This window comes from Mercenaria mercenaria, chromosome 12 (assembly GCF_021730395.1).
Source record: "Mercenaria mercenaria strain notata chromosome 12, MADL_Memer_1, whole genome shotgun sequence".
NCBI lineage: Eukaryota > Metazoa > Mollusca > Bivalvia > Venerida > Veneridae > Mercenaria > Mercenaria mercenaria.
In genome coordinates, this window is record NC_069372.1 from 17,149,485 (window position 1) to 17,174,925 (window position 25,441).

Below are 25,441 nucleotides of genomic sequence, written 5' to 3' on the forward strand. Positions count from 1 at the left end.
ACTTGGCTATAAACACATCCCTCTAAATGCCACTGAACATTTTAAACATCGACCCAGAATTTCATTTTTCCCCGACTTTTCCCTGACTTTTCTAAAATTTCATCTTTCTCTGACCATTATCAAGATTTCCCTGACAATTCACCTTGAAAAAAAGTCATTTTTCCCTGACTTTTCAAGGTAAGTGGCAACCCTGTGCATGGTTTTGAACCCACAAGGGTGAAAAGGAAGTGATTCGAAGACAGCGGCCTGAAAACCCGAATTTAAGTAATACTTACAACTGTCACGAGGTCATGCATAGCTTGAATATATATGCCATAATTATACACTTTATACTAGTATAAAAAAGCGAACTGATATTATATATATCAAACTTTTATGAATTTTTTTTGAACAATAACATATAACAACAGCGTGTGTATTTATAAGCCATCAAAGTTAAATAAAGAAATAACTGAGGCAGAAGTGAAAACAAGAGGACCCTATGGTCTATAGCTGCTCACCTGAGAAGAAATTTTACAAGTGTTCTATCCAAATAAAGACTTAGTGTATTTTTGACCATATTTGGAATATATGAACAACTAGTGTTTTGTAGTCTAGATCAAAGAAAATTAGTTGTAAATTAATTTATCTATTTTTTCTGTTTCTTTATGCCTGAAACCCATAATACAGTAACATACGGAAATATAATAATACACAAAACTAACATTATGCATAAATATCTTGAAACAGATATCAAAAGTCAGCAAACAATTAATTTTTCTTTGAATCGAAATTTTGGCAGATGGACTCAGGACAAGGTCTGATCACAACATGTCACCATTTAGCAACAGCGTGCTCAGGTGAGCAGAAAAAATGAAAGGTGAAATTGTCATGCGTTCAAGTAAGAAATACAACAATAACTGTTTTGGTTAACTACATCAGGTATACCATCTGATTCTGGATGGGATGAGAATATGATGAATGATGCACAAGCCGCATCACTGTCACACAGTGACTTTGCCTCATCCAAGCTTTTCACAGTAAGCACACATCCCCACGATACACGAGAATTTCCACACGAGTAGTCAAAGCGGCCTATTTCATTATAAGACATGGCAAACATTTATCTCAATTCTAGACAATAACAAATCTTATCAACATGATATACATGTATATATTCAAACAATACCCTGAAATAAAGAAAACACCAACTATAACTATTATGCAAGCTGAAGTTTACATCTATCTTTAACCTTTACCCTGCTAAATTTCTATAATGGACTGGCCCATCATTCAATTTGGGAAGTTCCACTTATTACCTGAAGGGTTTGTTCACTGAAAATTTACAGACTGAATAGCGAACAGTGCAGACCATGATCAGACTGCACGGATGTGCAGGCTGATCTTGGTCTGCACTGGTTGCAAAAGCAGAAACACTTGCCGCCAGCAGGCTAAAGGTTAAACAGGATAACTCTGTAAGTATGAGTACTCATGGAAGAACTTCATGCAAAGTCAATATGTATTAAAAAGTTAGAAACACAAAATATTTACTGCAAAAAGCAACAAAAATATACTCCAACCTCTAAACCCCTAAGAGTAAGAAGATTGGTGCAGATGTACAATACTATGGTAAAATGTTCCCTGACAACGATAATACCTATAATACAGGAGTTTCCTAAACATTTCAATAAAGTTATTCACAAGATGAACATTTTCAGAATTAGGACTTGAGAAATTTAACATATCAAAACAGTAACTGTAAAAAAAGATAATGTATTGTCATTAAATGGCTATAGAATTTTGTATCTACATTACTGGTGCTTGCATTAGGTCTTTATTTATTTATTTTGTTGGGTTTAACGTCGAACCGACACAATTTTAGGTCATATGGCGACTTTCCAGCTTTGATGGTGGAGGAAGACCCCAGGTGCCCCTCTGCATTATTTCATCATGAGCGGGCACCTGGGTAGAACCACCGACCTTCCGTAAGCCAGCTGGATAGCTTCCTCACATGAAGAATTCAACGCTCCATGTGAGGCTCGAGCCCACATCGATGAGGAGCAATCTGATGATTTGAAGTCAGCGACCTTAACCACTCGGCCACGGAGGCCCCTTGCATCTATCATAATCCTTACCGTAATATATCAGAAGTGTGACAGAGAACAGATGTTGACAGTTGGCTAAAACTTCCAATCATTTATTAAGTACAAAGGGTGAAAAATTAAATATTGTGAGGAAAGATGTGAACCTGGGTGACCAATAAATACAACATACAATACATATATATCTCTCTACTTTCAGTGTATAAAAGTGTATGTGTCCATAGTTTAAAGCCAATGGCTAAACATTTCAGTTCACCAATGTATTTTAAGCTGGAAACCTACTTTAGGTTGCTTCATTGATATCTGATCTTTGTATTCAATCTGTATAAATCTATAGTTTCTATAAGCTTTTGTAAGAGATGCCACAAAAAATAGAGCAAATTTAAAAAGATAAAATCATTTTGCTTAAAACTACCATTTAAAAAACAACAGGAAATAAGTTGTGTCCCTTTACCTTTAAACTTGTTTCATTTTAGGGGAAATGTTCTCGAAATGAAGCTTCACTCTTATTGGTACCAACAAATAAACTAGGACTTAATCTAGCCTTTAACTAAAATAAGCAGGTGAAAAAAGGTCTGATTATCTTATTTCTGGTGCAAGTATATCTAGTGCAAAAGACCCACATTTAAAAAAAAAAGAAAAAAGGCCATCTTTGCAAATCAAGTATATTTGCTGCATTTCTACCCTCGGATTTTACTGGTGGGTGGACAGGGAGATTTTTTTTTACTAAATAAAAGTACAGACTGAGCAAATTCAAATTAATTTCGTAATTCATACATTTATACACAGCTTAATATTCATTACTGCAAAAGCCAAAAGAGATACAACCACTGGGAAATTTTTTTTAAAAATAAAATCTCTCAATTTCTGGGGTTTTAAATGTTTAGGTGCCGACACTTTTTTAGGGTGAGAAAACAGCAAATACACTTGTTTTTAAGATGGCTCAAGTTGTTCTATAGCGTTCTTTTAAACCATAATATAAACATACATGTAGGCAATTTTTGATGATTAATATGAAAAACATTTTGATAATACAAGGGGGCCATGGTGACCCTATATCACTCACACGAATTTCAGACCTCAAACAGGTATAAGAAGAAACATTTCTGTCAACTTCCTATAAATTCTTGCCTGCAGATTACGAGAAGATTTTCAATGCTTTCCATAAAGACATATAGAGAAAACTAGACTTGCCCCGTGCAGCCATGCTTTTTTTTATTTGACCTATCAAAATGGCTTTTAACATCTTTAGCAGACAGTCAACCAAAGAACATATCTGTGAAATTATCTAAAAATCAGGCCTGCATTTTAAGAGAAAAGAAGACTGGCTGAGTAAGACCAACATTAATGGTTTGGGAAATGTTATTTTGAAATTTCTGAATGACCATGCCCTCTGGCAGCTATCAGTTTTTAGGAAGAAACATTTCAAAGTCAGACAGGTAGTTTCTGTTTAAAGTTTCTACTATATACATGCAGGTAAAGGTACCTCAGCCACTGGCCGCCATGCGTTTTTTTGACCAATTAAGATGACAGCAGAGGGGTAACAAAGGAACATTTACGTGAAATTATTTTCAAATCAGACCTGTGTTTCAAATGATGATTTTCGAAGACTGGCAGCCATGTTTATACGCCAAATCAGAATATTATAAACACTCTTGATTGATGGTCATCCACAACAGGTTTCTGTGAAATTATTTCAAAGTCAGACCAATGGTTTAGGATATGTTATTTTGAGTGACATGCCCTTTGGCGGCCATCTGTTTTCACTAAGAAACATTTGTGTAAAATTATTTTAGAATCAGACAGGTACTAACAAATGAACAAAACCAACCCAAAACCACAGCACCCAAAAAGCCATCCAATCACAAACACATTTTCAAATATACAGCTATTTTGGGCTTAAACTCCTTTAGAAAAATTGTCCGAAAAGCCAGAACTGTTTTAGAAAGGTTAATAAATGTATAAGATTTGATAATCATGGACTTTACAGATTGGGCGATTACAGTGACAAGTATAGACCTGATACACTTTTGTTTACGAATAGATTACTTGTGTAAGTCCCCACATGTTTCATACATGCTATTACTGTACCTACCTGGAAAGTTGGAATTGCTTTGTCTGATGTACCCATTCTTGTTGCCAGTGTTGGAATCCATTTCCTGGATAATAGTGAATTGTTAGATGAGTTTATGCAGAAAAAAACAATCAAAAATAAGGTGAAAAGGACACTTCTGCTTATTTTTATTGACCATCTGATAAGAACTGCCTAAGTAAGTAGACAATGTTGAATTTGTGCTTTAAATAATCCAAGGATCATAACTTAACCCTTACCATGCTGGACACCATTGATTCTGCCTTTGCGACCGGTGTAAATCATGATCAGCCAGCACATCCATGCAGTCAGATCATGACCAGCACTGTTTGCCATTCAGTCAGTATCTTTTTGGTAATCACCCCTTTTAACAGTTAAAGGTACTGTCCAAATTGAAAGATGGACAAGTTCATTATAGCAATTTAGCAGGGTAAGGGTTAAGAATGAATGTGACTACTTCTTTCGCTCGACCTCGGATAATTCGAACACCACCCTTCATTCAAACTCATCATCAGGTCCTGGCAAAATCCCTACATAGAGCATTTTATTTAATGGCTCTAACTACCGATAACTAGCACAACTTTTGCTGGTCCCGTTGAGTTCAAGTGAATGAAGTTCCAACTGTATATCGTTTGTTACTAAAGCCATCTGAGACAAGTCTATACACATAGCGACCAAGTCTGGTGGATGTTAGATAAGAACTATTTAAGTAAGAGAGCAGACACTGTCAATTTTCGCAATTTTAGTAATTCACCGGCCACAACTTCATAGAGGGTTTTAGGACCCAGCTGATTATTGAACTTGTCTAAGATATTATGACCAAGAATATTATGATCAAGTTTTGTAAATCTTTGATAAGAGCTCCTCAAGTTTGAGACCTTACCTCTTTTGTGGACTTTGACCTTTGACATAATGTCCCGAAAATTGAATGGGGTCATCATCCTCTGACCGCAGGATATCATCTAATGAAGTCTGACTATTGTAGATCAAAGCCTTCTTTAGTTAGTTATAGGAGACTGTTTTTTGCATCAAGGCCACTGTGACCTTGGTCCTTCATGTTATGACAAAAAAAAAGCTTTCAATGACTTGAACTTTGACCCAAAAGAGGCTATGATCTGTCTACCAATCACAGGAACAGTTTGCATTTCAAGTTATGCTGTCACTCAGTTAAGTCATATGACCACTTCCCAATTTTTCGAATGTGGAGGGTAACCCTAGTTGCCCCTACAGACATTATTTTAGGTGTAAACCCCGGGCACCTGAGTAGAACTACCAATTTTCATAAGTCAGATGCCTACACCCCAAGCAAGATTTCGAATCCATAGCAGCCCCTATTGGTTCTCAAGTACGTTTTGTGTAACACTGTTCTATTTCCTTTGCCATCTGTTAAATGGTCAAAAACTAAGAGAAAACTTTGGAAAAGCCATGCTTACCTGTACCTGATTGGGATTCTGGTTGATGTGAGTGTCTGGCTGTCTCTCTTTATTTTCTCTGTCTATTTCCTTCTGTACATTCTTCTGTCTCTCAAACTCCTGAGCTTGACCCGCTAAAAATAAATCATATAAAATAATTCAATAACTTAATTCAATTCTGTGGATGATTAGATATGTGTTTGTTTCTTTGACTGAGAGCCATAATTTACCTTGTGACCCTGCTAAGATATCACACTGTTTTATTCAGCATTGAAAATTTGACAGCATAGGCCTCCCATATACAAGTCTCATTCCCTGTCCACATGACAATCACAGTTCAGCACTGAAAATTTGACAGCATAGGCCTCCCATATATAAGTCTCATTCCCTGGTCACATGATAATCACAGTTCAGCACTGAAGGTTTGATAGCAGAGGCCTCTCATATATGGGTCAGAGACCACCAATTCAACAAGAGCTGTCTGTAAGACAGCGCGCTCGACTTTTCTCAAGGCTTGACTCTGAATTAGAGCTTTGCCAGAAAAAAAAAAACAAGTTAAAAAGGGACATAACTCTGTCAAAATTCATCAGAGTTACGAGAATTGTGTCTCTTGGTGTAGACTTTGATAGTAAATAACTATTTTGAGTTTCAAGTCAAAAGCTTTAATAGTAACAGAGATATTTGACTTTATCAAAAATTTTAACAAAAAATTCTAAGTTAAAAAGGGACATAATTCTGTTAAAATTCAATCAGAGTTATGCAGATTGTTTCTCCTGGTGTAGACTTTGATGGTAAACAAGTATTTTAAGTTTCAAGTCAAAAGCTTTGACAGTAACGGAGATATTTGACTTTATCAAAAACTTTAACCAAAAATTCTAAGTTAACTAGATGCCCAGGGGCAACATGTCGAGCCTGTCAGCTGTCAAAAGGACTGGGAACTGCACACGACACTCTGTCGCATTGAGGCAAACATTTATGCCAAATAAAAAAAAGATTGCAAAAAGTTACAATATAAGTTATTTGTAGTAACAACAAAGGGAAGTAAATCTTAAAAAAAAAAAAAAATATGAGTCTACACAAAAATCCTTACCAGCAGAGATAGGTCAAAATACCCCTCAAAATTGGATGTAACATGCATGTTGTACTACAGAAAAGTGGTCCTGATTTTTCCCTATGACCAGTATTAAAAATGTTACAATATAAACTATTTATAGTAACAACAAAGGGAAGTAATTCTAGGTTCTTGCGCACAACACTCTGTCTCATAATGGTGAAAAATTGTGCCAAGTTACATCAAAATCCCTCTATGCATGAAAAAGAAATGCTCCGGATAAAGTCATTCATGTATCTGACCTTTGACCTCTAAGTGTGACCTTGACCTTAGAACTAAGGACCTGGTTCTTGCGCAAGACACTCCGTCTCATGGTGGTGAACATTTATGCCAAGTAACATCAAAATCCCTCCATGCATGAAGAAGAAATGCTCTGGACAAAGTTGTCATTCTTGTATCCTTTGACCTCTAAGTGTGACCTTGACCTTAGACCTTGGGACCTGATTCTTGCGCAAGACACTCTGTCTCATAATGGTGAACAATTGTGCCAAGTTTCATCAAAATCCCTCCATGCATGAAGAAGCAATGCTCCGGACAAAGTCGTTATTGAATTTGACCTTTGACCTCTAAGTGTGACCTTGACCTTTGAGATAGGAACCTGGGGTTTGCGCATACACTCCGTCTCACTGAGGTTAACATTCAAGCCAAATATAAACAAGATTGCTTCATGCATGTCAAAGTTATATTCCGGACAAACAAATCCGGAAGGGATGCACGCACGGATGCACACACAGTCTCATAACGGTGAACAATTGTGCCAAGTTTCATCAAAATCCCTCCATGCATGAAGAAGCAATGCTCCGGACAAAGTCATTATTGAATTTGACCTTTGACCTCTAAGTGTGACCTTGAACTTTGAGATAGGAACCTGGGGTTTGCGCATGACACTCCATCTCACTGAGGTTAACATTCATGCCAAATATAGACAAGATTGCTCCATGCATGTCAAAGTTATGGTCCGGACAAACAAATCCGGATGGACACACGCACTGACGCACGCACACACGCACATACACCGAACAGCCATTTGGACAACTATGTCTTCGCTTCCGCAAGCGGGCTCGACAAAAAGGGGCATAATTCTGTCAAAATTCAAATCAGAAATACGGGAATTGTGTCTCCTGGTGTAGATTTTGATATTCAATAACTATTTTGAGTTTCAAGTCAAAAGCTTTAATAGTAACAGAGATATTTGACTTTTATCAAAAATTTTAACAAAAAATTCTAAGTTAAAAAGGGTCATAACTCTGTCAAAATTCAAATCAGAGTGATGGGGATTGTTTCTCCTGGTGTAGACTTTGATGGTAAATAAGTATTTCAAGTTTCAAGTCAATAGCTTTGATAGTAACTTGATCAAAAACTTTAACCAACAGCGATGCCGACGCTGACACCGACGCCGGGGCGAGTACAATAGCTCTACTTTTTCTTTGAAAAGTCGAGCTAAAAAAGTCAGGGAACTTACTGGGATTGAGGTAAGTGTATACCTGGGAATAAGGTAATGTCTGTGCATTCTAATTGGTCAGTCATGTAAACAAACCCAGGAAGTGATTATTTTTTCACTGCATTTACAGTATTTTATTATACATTTTGACAAAATTTGCTACATTTTATGTGTATTGAAAAAAGTTTTATCAAACGAATTTCTCACGCCATGCCAACAATGTAAACAGGGGGTCATCTCATTCACACAAAAATTACTTAAATAAAGTATCACTATTCATATGTTTTTTGTCTGATATTTTGGTAGAACTAAGATAGTTCTTGAAAAATATGTAGTTAGATATACATGTTTCGATGTATGGAAGGCCGTACACGCCATAATGTTATAATGTAAGTCTATGGGAAAACAACTGGTGGTCTCTACCCTACATACAAGTCTGATTCCCTGGTCAAATGATAATCACAGTTCAGCACTGAAAATTTGATAGCAGAGGCCTCTCATATACAAGTCTCATTCCCTGGTCACAGTTCAGCACTGAAAATTTAACAGCAGAGGCCTCTCATATACAAGTCTCATTCCCTGGTCACATGATAATCACAGTTCAGCACTGAAGATTTGATAGCAGAGGCCTCTCATATACAAGTCTCATTCCCTGGTCACAGTTCAGCACTGAAGAAACTGTGTAATATTGGTCAAAAATTTCATAAAGCAAATAACTGCTCTGTGTTAAAGAAGCAAGTACAGTTTAATTTTAAATACACATATAGCAGTATGACTACTTAATTCTAATATGTTAAAAATGACATTTCACAGGTAAATGAAAATGACTGGATACGTTCAGTTTCAAATTATATTTATGTAGTTTCCAATGGCAAGACGAGTACACCGATGATGAAAATTGTATAATTTATTGCTCCAACAATGACTATGCTGTAAATATAGAAATCCCAACATGACAATAGAAGAGTTACAAGAGACACAGATAGTGTTATAAACATGGTTTATCTATGAATAAAGAATGTAACATTTCTATTTAAAGCGAGTTAAAGCAGAATTGAAGTCTACATACCCCCAACTTGTTTCTTCTCAAACCATTTTAACACTTCCTTTGGAGTCAGCCTCAGTTCCTGTACACTTTCCAGCAACTGTGAAGATTCCTCCCCTAGAGGAGAGTATTTCAACAGCAGTGACAACACTGACTGTTGTAACAAAAACAAGTTCTTCCACATGTTGCGACCTTTACACATCTTCTCTACACATCGGATTTCTGAAAAAGAAAAACATTTATGTTTGATCTTTTTTAGCTACAACATTAGTATAATTTAATGTCACCCATCAGCATACATTTCTCTTTCTGAAAGTACAGTCACCATCACACTTAGCTGCCATCACAACTGCCTGATAACAACTGAAGGCCAGGCCATCATGTTACATGCTGATGCTGTGTACACTACTTATTTCATAAGAAGGGGATTTTTTTATCACAAAGGGGGCAATTAAACTGTAGAGAAACAGAAATATGAGTATTATGGTACCAGTAATTAAACTCCTAAAAAAATATCCAACAAGAGCTGTCTGATGACAGCGCCCTCGACTATTCGTAGAACTGATTGAAGAATGGGGTCAAAATATTTCCACAGATATTCAGACAAAAGAAATAAATAGATTAGACAAACAATGTTCCTGTATTTCTTTGATTTCGTAAGTCTTGCACTAAATGGCAATGTATGAACCAATTTCAAAGTCAAATTCGGTCAAAATAGTTATGTACTCTTGCCTACAAATGGAAATCATAATGATAAACAAGTGTTCAAAGTTTAAAAGCCATATGTCAAAACATGGACTTGTATGAAAACAGAACCAATTTCAAAGTCCAAAAAGGGCCATAATTCAGCCAAAATAGATGACAAAGTTATGTACTCTTTCCTACAGATAGAGACTATTATACTAAACAAGTGATAAAAGTTTCAAAGCCATATGTCAAACACTTTACAAAAAATATGAACTGGTACAGAAAACTTAACCAAGATTTCTAAGTCAAAAGGGGCTATAATTCAGACAAAATCCTTGATGGAGTTATGTACTCTTGCCTATAACTGGATATGGTGATGGTAAACAAGTGCTGAATGTTTCAAAGCTTTATCTCAAAAGACTTTGTCAAAATACGAACAGGTACGAAAAACTTAACCAAGATTTCTAAGTCGAAAGGGGCCACAATTCAGCCAAAATCCTTGACGAAGTTATGTACTCTTGCCTATAACTGCCATGGTGATGGTAAACAAGTGTTGAAAGTTTCAAAGCTTTATCTTAAAAGACTTTTTCAAAACTGGTACAAATCTTAACCATGATTTCTAAGTCAAAAGGGGCCATAATTCAGCCAAAATCCTTGATGGAGTTATGTGCTCTTGCCTATAACTGGCCATGGTGATGGTAAACAAGTGTTGAAAGTTTCAAAGCTTTATCTCAAAAGACTTTGTCAAAATGTGGACTGGTACGAAAAACTTAACCAAGGTGTGAAGCCGACGCCGTGGTGAGTAGGATAGCTCTACTTATTCTTCGAATAGTCGAGCTAAAAATAAATTTTTTTCCAAAGGTACGCAGATAAAAGAGTAACATGAAGAAATGAATTAATTTTTTTGTAATTAACCTTTGGCCTGCTGGCAGCATGTCATTCTGCCTTTGCGACCAGTGCAGACCATGATCAGCTTGAACATCCGTGCAGTGAGTCTGACCATGATCTGCAGTTTGCTATTCAGTCAGTAAATTTTCAGTGAAAACCCCTTCAAATAATAAATGGTACTGCCCTGAATGGACCAGTCCATTTTAGAAATTTAGCAGGCAAAAGGTTAATAAATCCTCCTTTTTGCACTGACCTTTTCTAGGGACATTCTCTATCTTACAGTCTTCATCATGGATGCAGCGGCTCTCTCCTATCATCAAGTTATCCAGATCCACAAGTTTGATGTCCGAGTTGAGCATAACAAAGTCATTCATCTGAAGCTTTTCGAAGCCTAGTGATCCTATAGGACTAGTGTCTAGGTACAGGAGTAGTTTCATGAGCTGGATACCAAGCTGAAGTAACCACGGTAACAGAGAAAACATTACAGCAAGCCTGTTTTTCATATACACAACATTTAAGAAGTTTAGAAAAATTGTGAGATAAATTTCAATATGCATAGTATGGACTATGTACAGGCAAAATCCTCCTTTTTTATCAAGGAGGACAAAAATTCAAACCTATCCTTATTTAAGGAAATTATAGTTTCATTATCACCCAAAAAACTGTCTTTTTTTTCAATTTATGTTCATAAAATGCTCTGAAAATTGTCACTTGAAGTGCTTATCTAATTCTACAGTAAAATTACCGTATAATGGGTATTTTTTATCTGCTGCTAACTTTTACTATTTTTTACAACCAAATCAGATTCGTAAATATTGGGCTCGTATAAATTCGCCATGTAAAGTCAAGTAAACCAGCAGACCTTGTGATTTCGTAAATTGTAAAATCGTATAAAATCAAATCATGTATTTTTACCCCAAATCCATAAACTTTTACAGCAGTAAAAATAACCCGTTATACGGTATATTCCTTATATTCCCTTATTAATACCCCTGGGTACATTTCATTTCCCAAAAGTGGGGCCTTTATTAAGGACCTTAATTTTTTTGTTAATGTTGTTTACGTTTTTTTGGCATATACAGAGCATAAATCCACCCTCTAATGAATGAATGTTAACAGTTTTATCATGTTTTAGTGCTGATATTCACTTGAGACCTATATCAATTTAAAACAAGAGCTGTCAGAGGACAGCAACACTTGACTATTCAACAGCCTTGTCAATTGAAAGAATATAAAAGTGGAAAAAAGGGCATAATTTTGTAAATATGAAGCACAGGGTCACAGAACCTGTACAATGCATGTCAAATTATGAGAGTGAACCAGTGTGAGAAGTTTCAATCCATTCTCATTAGTGGTTACTGAGATACCAGCTTGCATATAAAAACTTAACCAAGTTGAAAAAGGGGCATAATTTTCTAAAGCAGAAAAAAAGAGTAATATGGAACCTGTGCAATGTAAGTAAGATTATCACAGCAAATAAGTGTGTGAAGTTTCAATCCATTCACATTAAGTAGTTACTGAAATACCAGCTTACATGCAAAACTGGGATGCCAGCACGGATGCACGGGTGAGTCTAACAGCTCTACCTATTCTTCAAATAGTCGAGCTAAAAAGCACATGGGTGGGGCATTTATTAAGGGCAAGGCATCAATCTGGGAATATATACGGTACTAGAAGTAAGATCAATATCCTGCAATGATGCAAGAAATAATACTTGATTTATCTGCATCTTTTCAATTCAAATGAAGCAACCATAATTAAAGTTAGTATAACAATTAATAAACAGAAAATCTAGTATACTTATCATTCAGGAAGAACTTCAATTCTCTTTTTTAAATGTTGGTAGAAAAAAAACAATTCTAAATGTACCTCTACTTTAGTTGCCCATGGTAACAGCTGGTACAGGTCCTGCTGCATCTGTTTCCCGGCCTCTGTAACAATGATTGCTCCCTTCATCCTCACCCTTGGATCAATGGTTTCTCCCCGCAGACAAAAGCCTTCCATTTTTATTATTGAGGGATGGTCTAAGACATTAAACAACACAAGTTCCTTAACAAGCCTATAATTACCCATAAGGTGACACCTGTCTTCCCTATAATCCATTTTCATACATTCTATCTTTAGCTGCTGGTCCCTACCTACACTTTTCAGAACATAATCCGACGCGTAATTTCTCTGAACATAGTCTATAATCTTTTTACCATAGAACCCTTGATGCCTCCCATAACTTGATTTCATACTGTCAATTTCTCTACATGTAAGTTTACTTTCTATACCTAAATCCAACAACTCGGATTTAGTCAATAATATCATTTCATCTGGATCTAGTGTGGTCTTCCAGTTTGATGGGGATAACGATAAAAGTAACAGTTTTAGTCTGGCCAGTCTCTCGTCATCCGTGACATAATCGTCATCATTTTCAAGTGCCCTGCCTACAGGAAACACTGGTGCTAACGCAGGAAAAGCTTCGGGATTTTTAAGGTTTTCATCTAAATGAACAACCGGCAAAACAGGTTTCTTTGGCGGATTGAGATTTCCGCTAACTTTTTCTCTCAACTTTTGCTGTAACTGTTCCACTACTTGACCATCTGGACGGATCCCAGTTGTCGAGGGTTCACTGTCCTGAAGCTGCCTGTAAGCTAGGTAAACTCCGAAAAGAAATACCAGCAACAGAAAGATCACCCGTTGTTGACGAACTCTGCGAGGAACACAACGCATCCTGACACTAACTTCTAGTTACCAGTGTTTCTTTAAGCCATCTGATGTGTTTGGGTTACGTTCTGAAAATAATAAGAATACATATTCAATAAGAAACACGTTACTGAACTAGAATAAACAACTGCTTCACATAACAGGTCACACTACACCAATTTGCAAGCAGAACAGGACAGTATCCCTGTGATCTTGACCTGGGAATCACTGAATGCAAAATCAATAGGGGTCTTATTCCGGTGGTCCTTAATTATTGTGCAAAGTTTAAAAGCCGTAGCTATTATACTTTCTGAATTTGAGCACAGAAACACACACACAAAAAAAAAAAAATAAGTCAGGTATCTGTGAACTTGACATTTGAGCTACTGACCCCAAAATCATTAGGGTTCTTCTTCCAGGGGTACTCAGTCATTGTGAAAAGTTAAAAAGCCATAGCTATTATAGTTACTTTAAGACTTACAATCTGAAAACCACTTTCAGTCCCATGGTTACTGTGACCTTGATCTTTCACCTACTTATCCCCAAAACAACAGGGATCATCCTCAAGTAGTGCTAAGTCATCGTGTAAAGTTGGAACACTGTACCTAACGTACTTATATAATAATATACCCTGCCATGGAGGCAGGCTTTGTATCATAAATTGCAGAATTTCTAGTGATCAATTTATGAATTAAATTCAACCAAGTGTATTCTAATTTTGGTTATTTCAGTAGGTCAGATGACTAGGAAGCCTTCTTGACCCTTAGCCTGCTGGCGGCAGATGATTCTGCCTTTGCGACCAGTGCAGACCAAGATCAGCCTGCACATCCGTGCAGTCTGATCATGGTCTGCACTGTTCGCTATTCAGTCAGTAAATTTTTAGTAAACACCCCTTCAAATGATAAATGGTACTGCCCAAATTAGAAGATGGACCAGTCCATAATAGAAATTTAGCATGGTAAGGGTTAAAAGCTTAAATCCAATACATGCAATGTTCACTGAGAATCAGATATGTACATACACGCAAAATTTAAGTCAAGGTTTGACACTGATGCCTTAGTGAGAAGAATAGCTCTCACTATTCTTCGTTCTGTATTTGCTGCGGAAAAAACTACCTCCTCGCCGCTAGGTAAGGGCTGCTTCTTGAGCAAAGAGCCTGCTCTTCAAGCTCCCTAATAAATAGTTTCTAATTTTAGATTAGAAAAGAAATTTGCTGTCAACAGATTTCATTTCAATCTGGTCCTACGACACAATTGAAAAATAAGTATTACGAACATATAATTACGATAAATTTTGAAAGATTAGCCTTTCTTTCTAACTTTCATATAAAGAGTGAATTATATATTAATATGCCACCATTACTGAAAATACTAGAAAGACCAACTATTATTTATGTGGAAACAAACATTAATGTATTAGTCTAGACCATGTTTTCCTGTAAGAAAAGCAGCATGGGATATCATATTATACCACGGTTAAAATTCAACAGTTTTTTGCGAGTACAAAAAATTTCAACTGGCAATTTATCAGCTTAAGCCGCAATTTTGTTCAGCTGTTTTGGGCAGAAACAAGGCTCTGTCCTCCATAACACTACCTGTGAGCGTGTGTAGTACAAAACACTGTTTTTCAATCAAATATTGTGCATGCGCATAACCGATTACAGGCAGTTAGTAATACCATGTTGCATAATCAAAATCTGCAAACAGTCCAATATATTTTATAGTTGTCCTCCCTTTAAGCCTTACCTGTATCTGCATTTTACTGTTAGGGAAATGAAGACATTAAAAAATCCCAAAAAGTCATAATAATATACTGGTGAGACTTGCTTTAATAAATTAAAGTTGAACATTAATATTCATGTAGAAACTTCAAATGGATTGAATTTAATGAATAATTTTAAATAAGAGACTTAAATCTTTGAAAATATGATGTGACAGGTGCCCTGACACTGGTTTCAACAAACAGCAGACCACCAATGACACCAAATTGCAGCACAAAATACACCTTCATAAAATGTCAGCGAGGCAAGTTTATGCTTTCATGTCAACATATAAATTCATTATCGGAGATGTAATCATTATAAATACTTTTTACATGTACCAGAAAAGGTTCCCAATGGATTTCACTGGGGATTTCCTAACAGAAATATGCAGAATAATTAAGTTTGGACGTGATGGAGACAGCAACAGTCAAAAGTTATCACAATGTCCCAAAATGTTCTATTAATTATTTGGGCTAACACTATGAAAAAATGTAATCAATCGGTGAGTACTGTGTGAAACATCATCATTAAATGCGTATTAACAGCTGATTGAAAGTGAAAGTAAGAAATTAAAACCGTCGTAATTTCTAACAGATTTTGCAGAGTTTGGGCAAAAGTCACTCGCATTTTTCAAAATGCTACTCGCATTTGACGGTATGCGAGCTTAAATTCAAACCCTGTATACAACTTTTAATGGAAATAAAAATCTCTGAAAATCTGATATTCTAGAAAATGTAGAAACAGCAGTATCCATTATTAAGTTGAAGGATGGCCGGATTTAGTGGTGTTCAACCTGAATAAGGAAAGTTTACACTTACTGGAGACGTCTACCATTTATGTCAGCTCTGCAATTATGTATTGAAAACGTAATACTGATAAGCTTTTTTATTTGTAGACGTCCCCTGCAAAGAAATGTGATAGCAGACAGTCAGGAGGATGCAAAAATTGTTTGCTTATAAATGAAGAATTTGGACCGGATGTTGTGATTTGTTACCAGGCGGTGAACACATATTTTTAAAAAATTATAATGACAAGTAAAATATCCCGTACCTTACCGGACACAAGTCATTGTCATATAATTATTTTTCATAGAACTTGAGTAGAACTATATTTTTTAAGGAAAATTTACCCCACCCACCCACTGTCACAACTTTAGGTATTTGTATGGGGAGGGAGAGGGGCAGCTACGTGCCTAGTCCCTGTCTGTGGATCTAAATTAGTTAACTCAACGACGGTCCGTCTAAAGTATCAGACTGAATGAGAGCATGGAGGTAGTATAGAAATACGACACAAGTTTGACTGATATTTAATAGACCCTGCACTTTTTCTATTTAGAATGAATAGACTTTAACTCTTACCTATTCGCAAGATAACATTTTTTACCTGAAACAAGTCAAGGTTTTATTCTTTTCATATATTTTTGAGCTTACAATTTATTTTCGGTTTGAAATCACTAATGATTACATCGGTTTTCGAACGTGGCTTAGTTAGACGTAATATCAGTCAAAAATGAGATTAGAGTGATAATTACGTCAGGACTTGGTCTACTATATGGAATATTAAAAGTCTGACATTAGCATGTTGACTAGCATGAAAAAATTTAATTGCTTCTAATAAAGTTTTCATTGAAACATTGCAGTTTTCACAGTCAAGGCAGTCTGTTAATGTTCAAAATCTTATTGATCAGTCAGTCAATGTAGTATTTTTTAAAACCTGGGTCTTTAGCATAACAGAAGGTCAACACATTTTAACAACCGCGGTGTAACTATCGTTGTTTGTTAAGGGGAAAAAGAAATAATACTGGTATTCGAATGCTCGCTCTAGAAAGACCGTTGCTGACTAGAGAGCTACCTAGCTACATGTTCAGTGGCACACCCAGGCTACATGTTGCGATGGAAGCACTGAATAGATATATTCAAAACATAGTTAATGGACCCAAATCCAATAAGAAGAAACTCTATGAAGTGTGACAGCTCAGTCGTAGTACCACTGAAACAAGATGACATTAAATTCATACAGACACCATCTCTGAAATACCGACCCTTCAGTTATTATCTGTTTACACTCAAGAGGACTGCACATACATGTCATCCGTCTAGCAGTCCTCGCTTTCTACAGCTACACTTATACACTTTCATGTGAACGGTGTTAATAGGCAATCAGAGTCACTGGGCCAGACCAGGTATCTTCTCGCTTTCTGAAAGAAATTGAATATCCACTGTCTCCAGTGATGGTTCTAATCTTTTAGCCATTGCTCGACCAAAGACAAGTCCCAGGCGATTGGAAAGAGGCATGCACACATCAGGCCACTTTACAGAGGGTGATAAGAGCAAGGCTGCGAAAAACCACACAATTCACTAACTTCCAAGTGTTGTAAGGTCATCGAGTATATTGTGCGCGGTCATATCATCCGTCATGAAGGTCCTGGGTGACCAGCAGTATGGCATCAGGTTGTCCAACTCGTGACGTACGTTATTCTCACTATCATTTTGTTCTATTTTGATATTACGTCTAACTCAGGAACGTCCGACAAAACTTTTCCTCTCTACCATATGATAAAAGAGATTTTATGTGATATGAGGGAAACATTTTGACCGGCATCTGTAGTTCTGAAAACCGGCGTAATCACTGGTGATTCACAGACAAACATTAATAATAAGTCCTAGAATATAAGAAGCGAAGAACAACTTTTAATTTGCTATAGGTAATATATTTGTCTTGTGAATAGATAAGTGGTTTATCATATTTCGCACAAAATCTGTAGAAAAACAGGTTTTAAATATATTCAAGAATGTACGGCGTTTAGCACAATGTAAAGTCGTGTTTGATTTGTCCACAGCAGCAGTCTGCCAGGGCCATGTGACGGCTGTAAAAAGTTTCCCTGTCCTTGAACTCAGTGTTATTTTATTTTCTGGTCCTTTAGAATCAAGGGGTTCATTAAGTATTACCAATAGGCCTAGAATTCAACTTAAGTCGTTGCTAAGGGACGTGAGGGGTACCGGTGATGCTGATTTCATGGCCTTACACGAACGTATTCAATTTAACCGAGTCTGCTAGAGTGATTTATTATTTTGTTTTGCTGCATTCTATGCTCCCAAAGGATCTTTTTACAGATTTTATTATTTATACCAGGCTTTCATAAAAGAACAGACAAAATAAAATAATAAGATGTAGACCTCTTCGCAAAAATGTTTTTGTATTAAGATGTTGTCATCTAATACTAGTTTCTTATACAAATTCAAATTCAATATCACCAGTGCACTTAGATTTTGCTTGAAACGTTGTGCTTTCCAGTAACTAATATCTAGCACCGGTACATAAGGCTGACTGAAATGCACCAACTGTGCCGTTGTAAAGGATGTGACGATAACAAAGCGACGACTATGCGGCTGCGAAATGCTCATTGATATGACAATGATGATATGGCATACCATGCAATACTATGGAACGTCACAGATGCATTAAGACAGCGTCAATCATAACGTATGGTGTTGCGGACATGTTATATGGTCAACCTTCCATAATACCTGGTGCCGTACATGCCGTGCTCAAACTTCTATAATGGTTTAGTGCAATCATTGCTCAAATACCGCAAAAGTCTTTGCCGCCATCTTGAAAATATTTCAGACACATTAGCTATGAAATAAGATAAAAATCAAAGACAAAAGTCCAACTGGAAAAGCCGCATTAAAGAATACAGCCGCCCATACCCTGATCTAAACGCACTGACCAAGATAGTTTATGGATGATGAAAACGTGGAAAATGTCCAGATATATCTCGTTTTTACAATCACAGATGATCTGAAATGGATGACATTTTGAGAACGAAACCTAAGCAAATTCTGAGTTAAGACGCACATATAATGTCGTACAGAAATATTGTTTGTCTGCCAAATGCCTTAATAATGCGAACATTGTGTAAACATTGTTCTGACAAATCTTAAAAATAATCGCAGCAAATGGTTTCTATATGTTACGCAATCTTAGATGTTATTGCAATTTTCTGATTAATACACAAGACACTGATATACAAAACGTCTTCCATCTATATAAAACTCAGCCTTTATTGTCATTTGAGAAAGTTATGATAACGTTAATACCCAGTAGGAAACCGTTGCTTTGCCTTATAGATTGAAGGATCTAGACAGTGTGACTGACGTTGATAAATCGAAGATAAACATCATTTGATCATTTGCTGTTTCATCCAATATTCTTGTTATCATTTTCATCAATAATCGTTCATCAGATCAAACAATTTGTCTCGTTGTCTACAATAGTTCATCATATTCTGAATTTAATTATCTCCCTTTTATCTATACAGCATAACTTCATAGTATCCTCGGTACGCGATTGAATTTAAGAAAGATAGAGTACATTTTCTCATATCTCGATGTTCTGAGCTATCAGCGATATGTTAGTGTCATTTTTATTGAAGTTCCGTATGCCCTTTGTAGAATATAACATTACAAATTGTGTACCCCTAAAATTAGGATATTAAACATATATAATTTTGCGTCAACTATTCATTATGTATGCGAAACTAAAAAATAAAATAATTCAGAAATAAAGTCAGTATGTCTCAATGGGTTCCAATTACTTTCAGTGTATCTGGAATATATAATTATGTTGTATTTAAATATCACTAACATGAAAACAACTATTTCTAAATGCATTCAGTGTTTGAGCATTTTGGAATATTTAAGCTCTGTTCAAAACATTTAAGCGTTAATGGTGGTTGAGTAGGAACGTTGGGATGTCCATGTCATTTTTGTGTATGCTGGGCGTTTATTTTTCGTCATACATTTATTTGAGAAATATTTCCATATAATCAAATCTTTAAAAATGTGTGTTGCTTATTCCAATTCATCTCATGAACTATTATTTTCCTAAGTTGCATGGCACGCTTCGAAAGCTGATTGTGATTTATATACAGCAACATGCCTTAATTTGTTTTTGAAGTTTCCGTCCTTTCTCACTAATTTTGCGTTAGCAAAATAGTCATATACGTCAGTCATTTGTGTGCTTTGTCTCCAACAAAACCTTTATAGGGGATCGATCCCTCTACGGTAACATGCGATATATACCGAATGAGATATACTATCGAATTAAAAAAATGTGGTCTTCCGGCACGTGCACAGAGCGTCTGACTTCGGATTTTTTGGAAGAATACGCTTTTTCCTTGTGCGTAATAAGCGTCCACATAACTTGTCCGAACCGCAACGTCTTGCACATCAGTACAAATATGGGCAGTATTATTATTTATTCCAAAATCTACCTTTAAATTGATACAAAAGCATATTTCTGAGCAAGCTGATGGACTGTAACGATTTCCGATTGAGGCATTGCCTTAATTCATATTCTTTGCATGATAAACACTTAAACTAACCATTCCGTCGGCTTTGACATAAATTTTAATGATCTCATTATCGTTGTTAATTTACCTTAAATTTAATTGGGAAGCATTTTGTATTTTTCGTATCTATTTATTATCCTCCTGGTAATTGCTCCGAGTCTCTTTGTAACCTATTGAATTATGGCAATGAAATGACTTGCCATTTAGGTTGTGTGCACATATTACCTCTTTTGCCAGATATTTTTCCTAAAGACCAAGTTAGAAAGCACATATAATTTATGAAAACCTACCAAGAAAATGGGTATATTGTATTGTAAATATTTAGTGTTTTAAAATTCAAGTTATAACCAACTTATTATTATAATCAAAAATTGTTTAAATATCGTTTAGAAGGTACAATCAATTTCTTTATGGAAGTTCTAAACAGTTTTCTTTATATTTCTTTCCCAAAATATTTCAGAATGATTCCAATCATTTATGAAAGGTTTAGAATACATTTGGTAATAATAACAGTCATTAAGTATGTTTCAAGAAGTAACCTGTGACTTATAGCATAAACTATCTCACTGTAAATGATACTTGAAAACGCTGACTGTATCTGCTTTATCTATACCATATAAATTCATTTTATTCTCGTGATCCAGTTAACAGATATGATGTATAACTTCCCTGGTCTCAATCAGTAAAAATGACCTGTTCCATACAGGATACATTTAGACTTGCACTAGAAATGCAACATTATCCAGTTATCAGATTATTTTGTATTTTGCCAGACATCATGGAATGCGTATCAGTAACTGATCTTCTTTTCGGGAATTAGACAAACATTGTAGACAATAGAATTCTGTGAATTATCTCGTAATTGTAGCACAATGTTCCTTTCTTCCATTATTCCATTTTGAATTCCGCTTTCTGAATAACTGTCAGACTTCACATACTATTCAAAATTATAACTGAACATGAAGTAGTCATTAACAGATTTAAATGAGAATTCTAAACCGAGTACTCTTTATCAAAGCGTCTCGCCCACAGTATGGGTGAATTTTTTCTACAGTATATGTCATGTTCCACAAGGTTTGGCATAGAATGTATATATGACACTGAAATTGATAAAGTGGGTGAAAACAAAAGTTTGATATTGGTAAAAATGCAGGACGAAATTTCAGCATTAAATAAGCGTTGCAAAGGTTTACTACCTTCTGCACAATGCTTTTGGTTATTTATAAGAATATCTTGGAAACAATCTTATGTCAAAAAGTGTGGTCCACTAGTCACTTTCAGAGTACTCACTTTTGGTGGATTTTTAGGGAAATTATTTTTCGCCTAAAATGTGTGGGTTAGTCCCTTTAATGCTGAAAATAATCTATACTCGAGTAAGTTACCACCCAATCCTGAGCTTTTTGATATATATCGGCATAGCTTTTTTGCACTCAGACAAAAGGTCATATGACATTTACGGCTACCAGTAGGAAACTCTTGTTTAAGATAAATCTATATAATTTTGAATAAAAAAAGAAATATTGTTTCCATGCGATAAAACACCTTTAAGGACATTCGTGCATTATCGCAAATATCATGGCGTAGGGTGAAATCTCAGGTTTTCCTGCCAAGTTATAAATCTTGGTCAAAGATCTCAATTAATATCTTCGTAGGAAAAGCACTTGATTACACCCAACGCCACGATATTTGCAATATTGCACTCGTATCGGTCCTTTATTTATAAGTTAAGCTCTAAAGTTAGTTTATATATTTAGTTAAGTTAAATCTATTTGATAAGGATTTCCTACATTTAAAGTTAGTATTGAAAAACAAACTTTTAGTGAAAGATGCACTTAATAATAATTGGATATCTTTAAAGCAGGAAAGTGGAGCTGACAAAGCCTATTACTATGTATGTATGCACTATAAGGATTATTTAAATAGGTGTCACCATCACAAAAGTACGTTACGTTAAGAAAGAAGAGCCGGTGTAATGAAGTATTTCGACCCCCATAGAATAATGACCCCCCGGTCATTATTCTATAGAAAAAGTGACCCCCCGGTCATAGTACTATGACTCCCCCACGTGAAGTAAACTGAACCTCACGAAGAATATTGACTCCCATAAAAAAACGACCCCCGGTCATTTGGTCAAATTTAGTGATAACTCATGTATCTAAGGCCTAATTGCTGCATTTTATGCCCCCACTCGGGGGAGGGAGGCATATAGATTTGCCCTTGTCCGTCCGTCCGTCCGTCCTTCCGTTTGACCATTAGCCCCAGATACCATCACTTGACACAGAAATCAGAGCATTCCGCAACGGGAAAAAGGGATTCTATTTCTAGACGCTGTATCTTAGTGTATACATTTTTTTTCAGGAAAATAACAATTCACAATACGTTCACAAAACACACCTGTGTCAATAATCCCTGCAAACTTCGGTATGAAGTAATTCTTCAGAAGAAAACTGCACAAGAAACTGCTAGCATAGAACTTAGTATTAATAGAAGTTCCAATACTTAGCAGTGGCAGTAAAGTACGGTAGCGGCAACAATAGAAAGTAGTAGTAGTAGTAGTAGTAGTAGTGGTGGTGGCAGTGGTAGTGGCAGTTGCAGCAGCAGCAGAGGAATAAGTGACAGCAACAACAGCAGCAGGAGAAGAAGAGGTAGATGTACAAGACGTATTAGTGGAAGCAGGTATAGTAGTATCAGTAGTAGCAGTTGTAGTAGTAGTAGTAGAAGTAGTAGAAGAAGAAGAAGTACATGTAGTAATAGCAATAGAAGTAGCGGCACCAGTAATGGCAGTACAATCAAAATGTTAACTATTGGCACTGGAGGGTATTAGAGTTGTAGATCTAGTAAAATTGTCCGTTAGGTTTGGTGGGGATCACTTTTTAATAGATATTATCGTCGAAAGTCTTTTTAGGAGCCGGTGTTTTACACGGAAAGAGTAACTTTTTTAAATAGAATAATGTCCGGGAATCGATATTGTATAAGAGTTCGAATGTAGTAATTTCGGCAGTGAGTATTTTACATGGAAGGAGTCACTTTTTCTATAGAATAATAACCGGGGTCGTTATTCTATGAGATTCGAAGGGAGTCATCTTTAGGGAGTCAGTATTTTACTTGGAGGGGTCAGTTTTTCTATAGAATAATGACCGGGGGGTCGTTATTCTATAGAGTTTTCAAAGGGAGTCAGTTTTTTATAAGGGGAGTCAATATTTTACAGGAAAGGAGTCACATTTTCTATAGAATAATGACCGGGGGGTCGTTATTCTATGGGGGTCGAAATACTTCATTACACCGGCAGTAAAACAGTGCTAATATTCGATTAACCCTGTCGACTTTTTAGTCTGCCTTAGGAAAGATGATTCAGACGAGAATTAGACAAGCATTGTAAACAAAGTGAAAGAATAGAGTTTCATCCGTGAAATGTAGGTGTGACAATGTTAGCAATAGAAAAAAAGCATTGGCTGCCACCTCATGATGTAGACGACAGTTATACTTGGTAGTTATAAAGTAAATAATGACATCAAACAGTAACCATTGTATGGTACAATTTTGTATGTTTAAAACGAAAAAAACATTAAATATATACTAGTATTCTGATGCTTTAAAACTGGTATACATAAAGATACAAAACAGCCAAAAGCCTTGAACTGTATGTGTTCTCATATTCCAAATTAGTCGATTTCAAATCTGAGTAAAGCATTGCGTGTGGAAACATTTAAAGTTAACGTTATTGCAGGAATCCATTCGTTTTACCTGTCTGCTTTCAATAAATATTGTCTTTCATTATTGACCATAATAACGGTGCTGTCTGTCACTGTCACAATCTAAATAAAGTGTTATGGATTTTGTCTGTCATGATCTGCAAAAAAAATATTTGTTATTTATATTTATCCCACACACTATAGCAAATTGCTATATAGAACTGACGTCGGTGAAGATTTTAAACGTCTGGAAGAAGCTTTACAAATATACAAGACACGATAGCTTGCATGTCATGACAAACCTAATCTGTTTGATTTATGTAAAGGTTTTCATTTACTCGATGTTTTCCCCGTTGCGCCAAAAGAGGAAGCTACTGGTACATTTTGTTACTCGTAGGTATGAGCGAACACAGGACCTATCGTATTAGTAGCGGGCCCTCTACCTTTAGGCTACCAAGGCGGAGGGTATACGGTACAACACTTTTACTATAGTCTTACATTATATGACATGGTACACGATCTAAAACTATATGAATCAAATATGATTGTAAAGCATTATGAGACACTCTAAATTTAGAAATAGAAATATAACTGGTATATTTAACAGGCGATTATTGTACTTTAGTAGCTTATATACTCAATATAAAAGAAGCATTCCTTGTTCATCCTTTTGATCTATCTTTCATTGTACTAGAAAGTCAATACAAAAAGACTGAAAGCTGAGCAGTAAAAACCTAAACCTGAAAGCATAGCTTACGTATAATTTAACAAGAGGGCTATGATCTGACCTTGACTTTTATTGCTACAAAACAAGTTTTGTTAACATGTTTCGCGAAAATTTTGGACAACTTGCCTGATATTCAGTCAGAAAAATGTTCAGTTATTATCTGACCGAATGAGAATTTGTCCTACCAACATTTACATGATTTAAATCATTCCAGAATATGATAATATCATACTTAACAGTTTATGACTGCATGCTTAAGAGAAACTGACAAGTCGTCAAAACATGTTATATTTCTTGTCAAAGGAAAACCACTCTTTGTCAGTTTCAATTGTATTTAGTTAGTGTAACCTAGTCAGAACGCTTCTCTTTAAAACATTAGGTTAAGTTTGAAAATGTGTAGCCTCGGGTCATAACCTCGGTCAAAATATAGGTCAAATAATAGGAAACACTTTTGTTTCA

The 25,441-nt window shown here is 35.9% G+C and overlaps 1 protein-coding gene across 1 annotated transcript; it reads right to left on the bottom strand.

Annotated features, from left to right (window-relative positions):
* Window positions 1–777: 777 nt before the first annotated feature.
* On the bottom strand, window positions 778–16,193 carry LOC128547243 (uncharacterized). The gene is made up of 7 exons (XM_053519319.1): window positions 16,029–16,193; window positions 12,627–13,537; window positions 11,011–11,209; window positions 9,207–9,404; window positions 5,607–5,719; window positions 4,177–4,240; window positions 778–1,074 (listed from the first exon to the last, which is right to left on the bottom strand). Exons 2-7 carry the CDS (start codon window positions 13,473–13,475, stop codon window positions 869–871), a joined length of 1,629 nt encoding a protein of 542 aa, XP_053375294.1. The 5' UTR covers window positions 13,476–13,537; window positions 16,029–16,193; the 3' UTR covers window positions 778–868.
* Window positions 16,194–25,441: the final 9,248 nt, after the last annotated feature.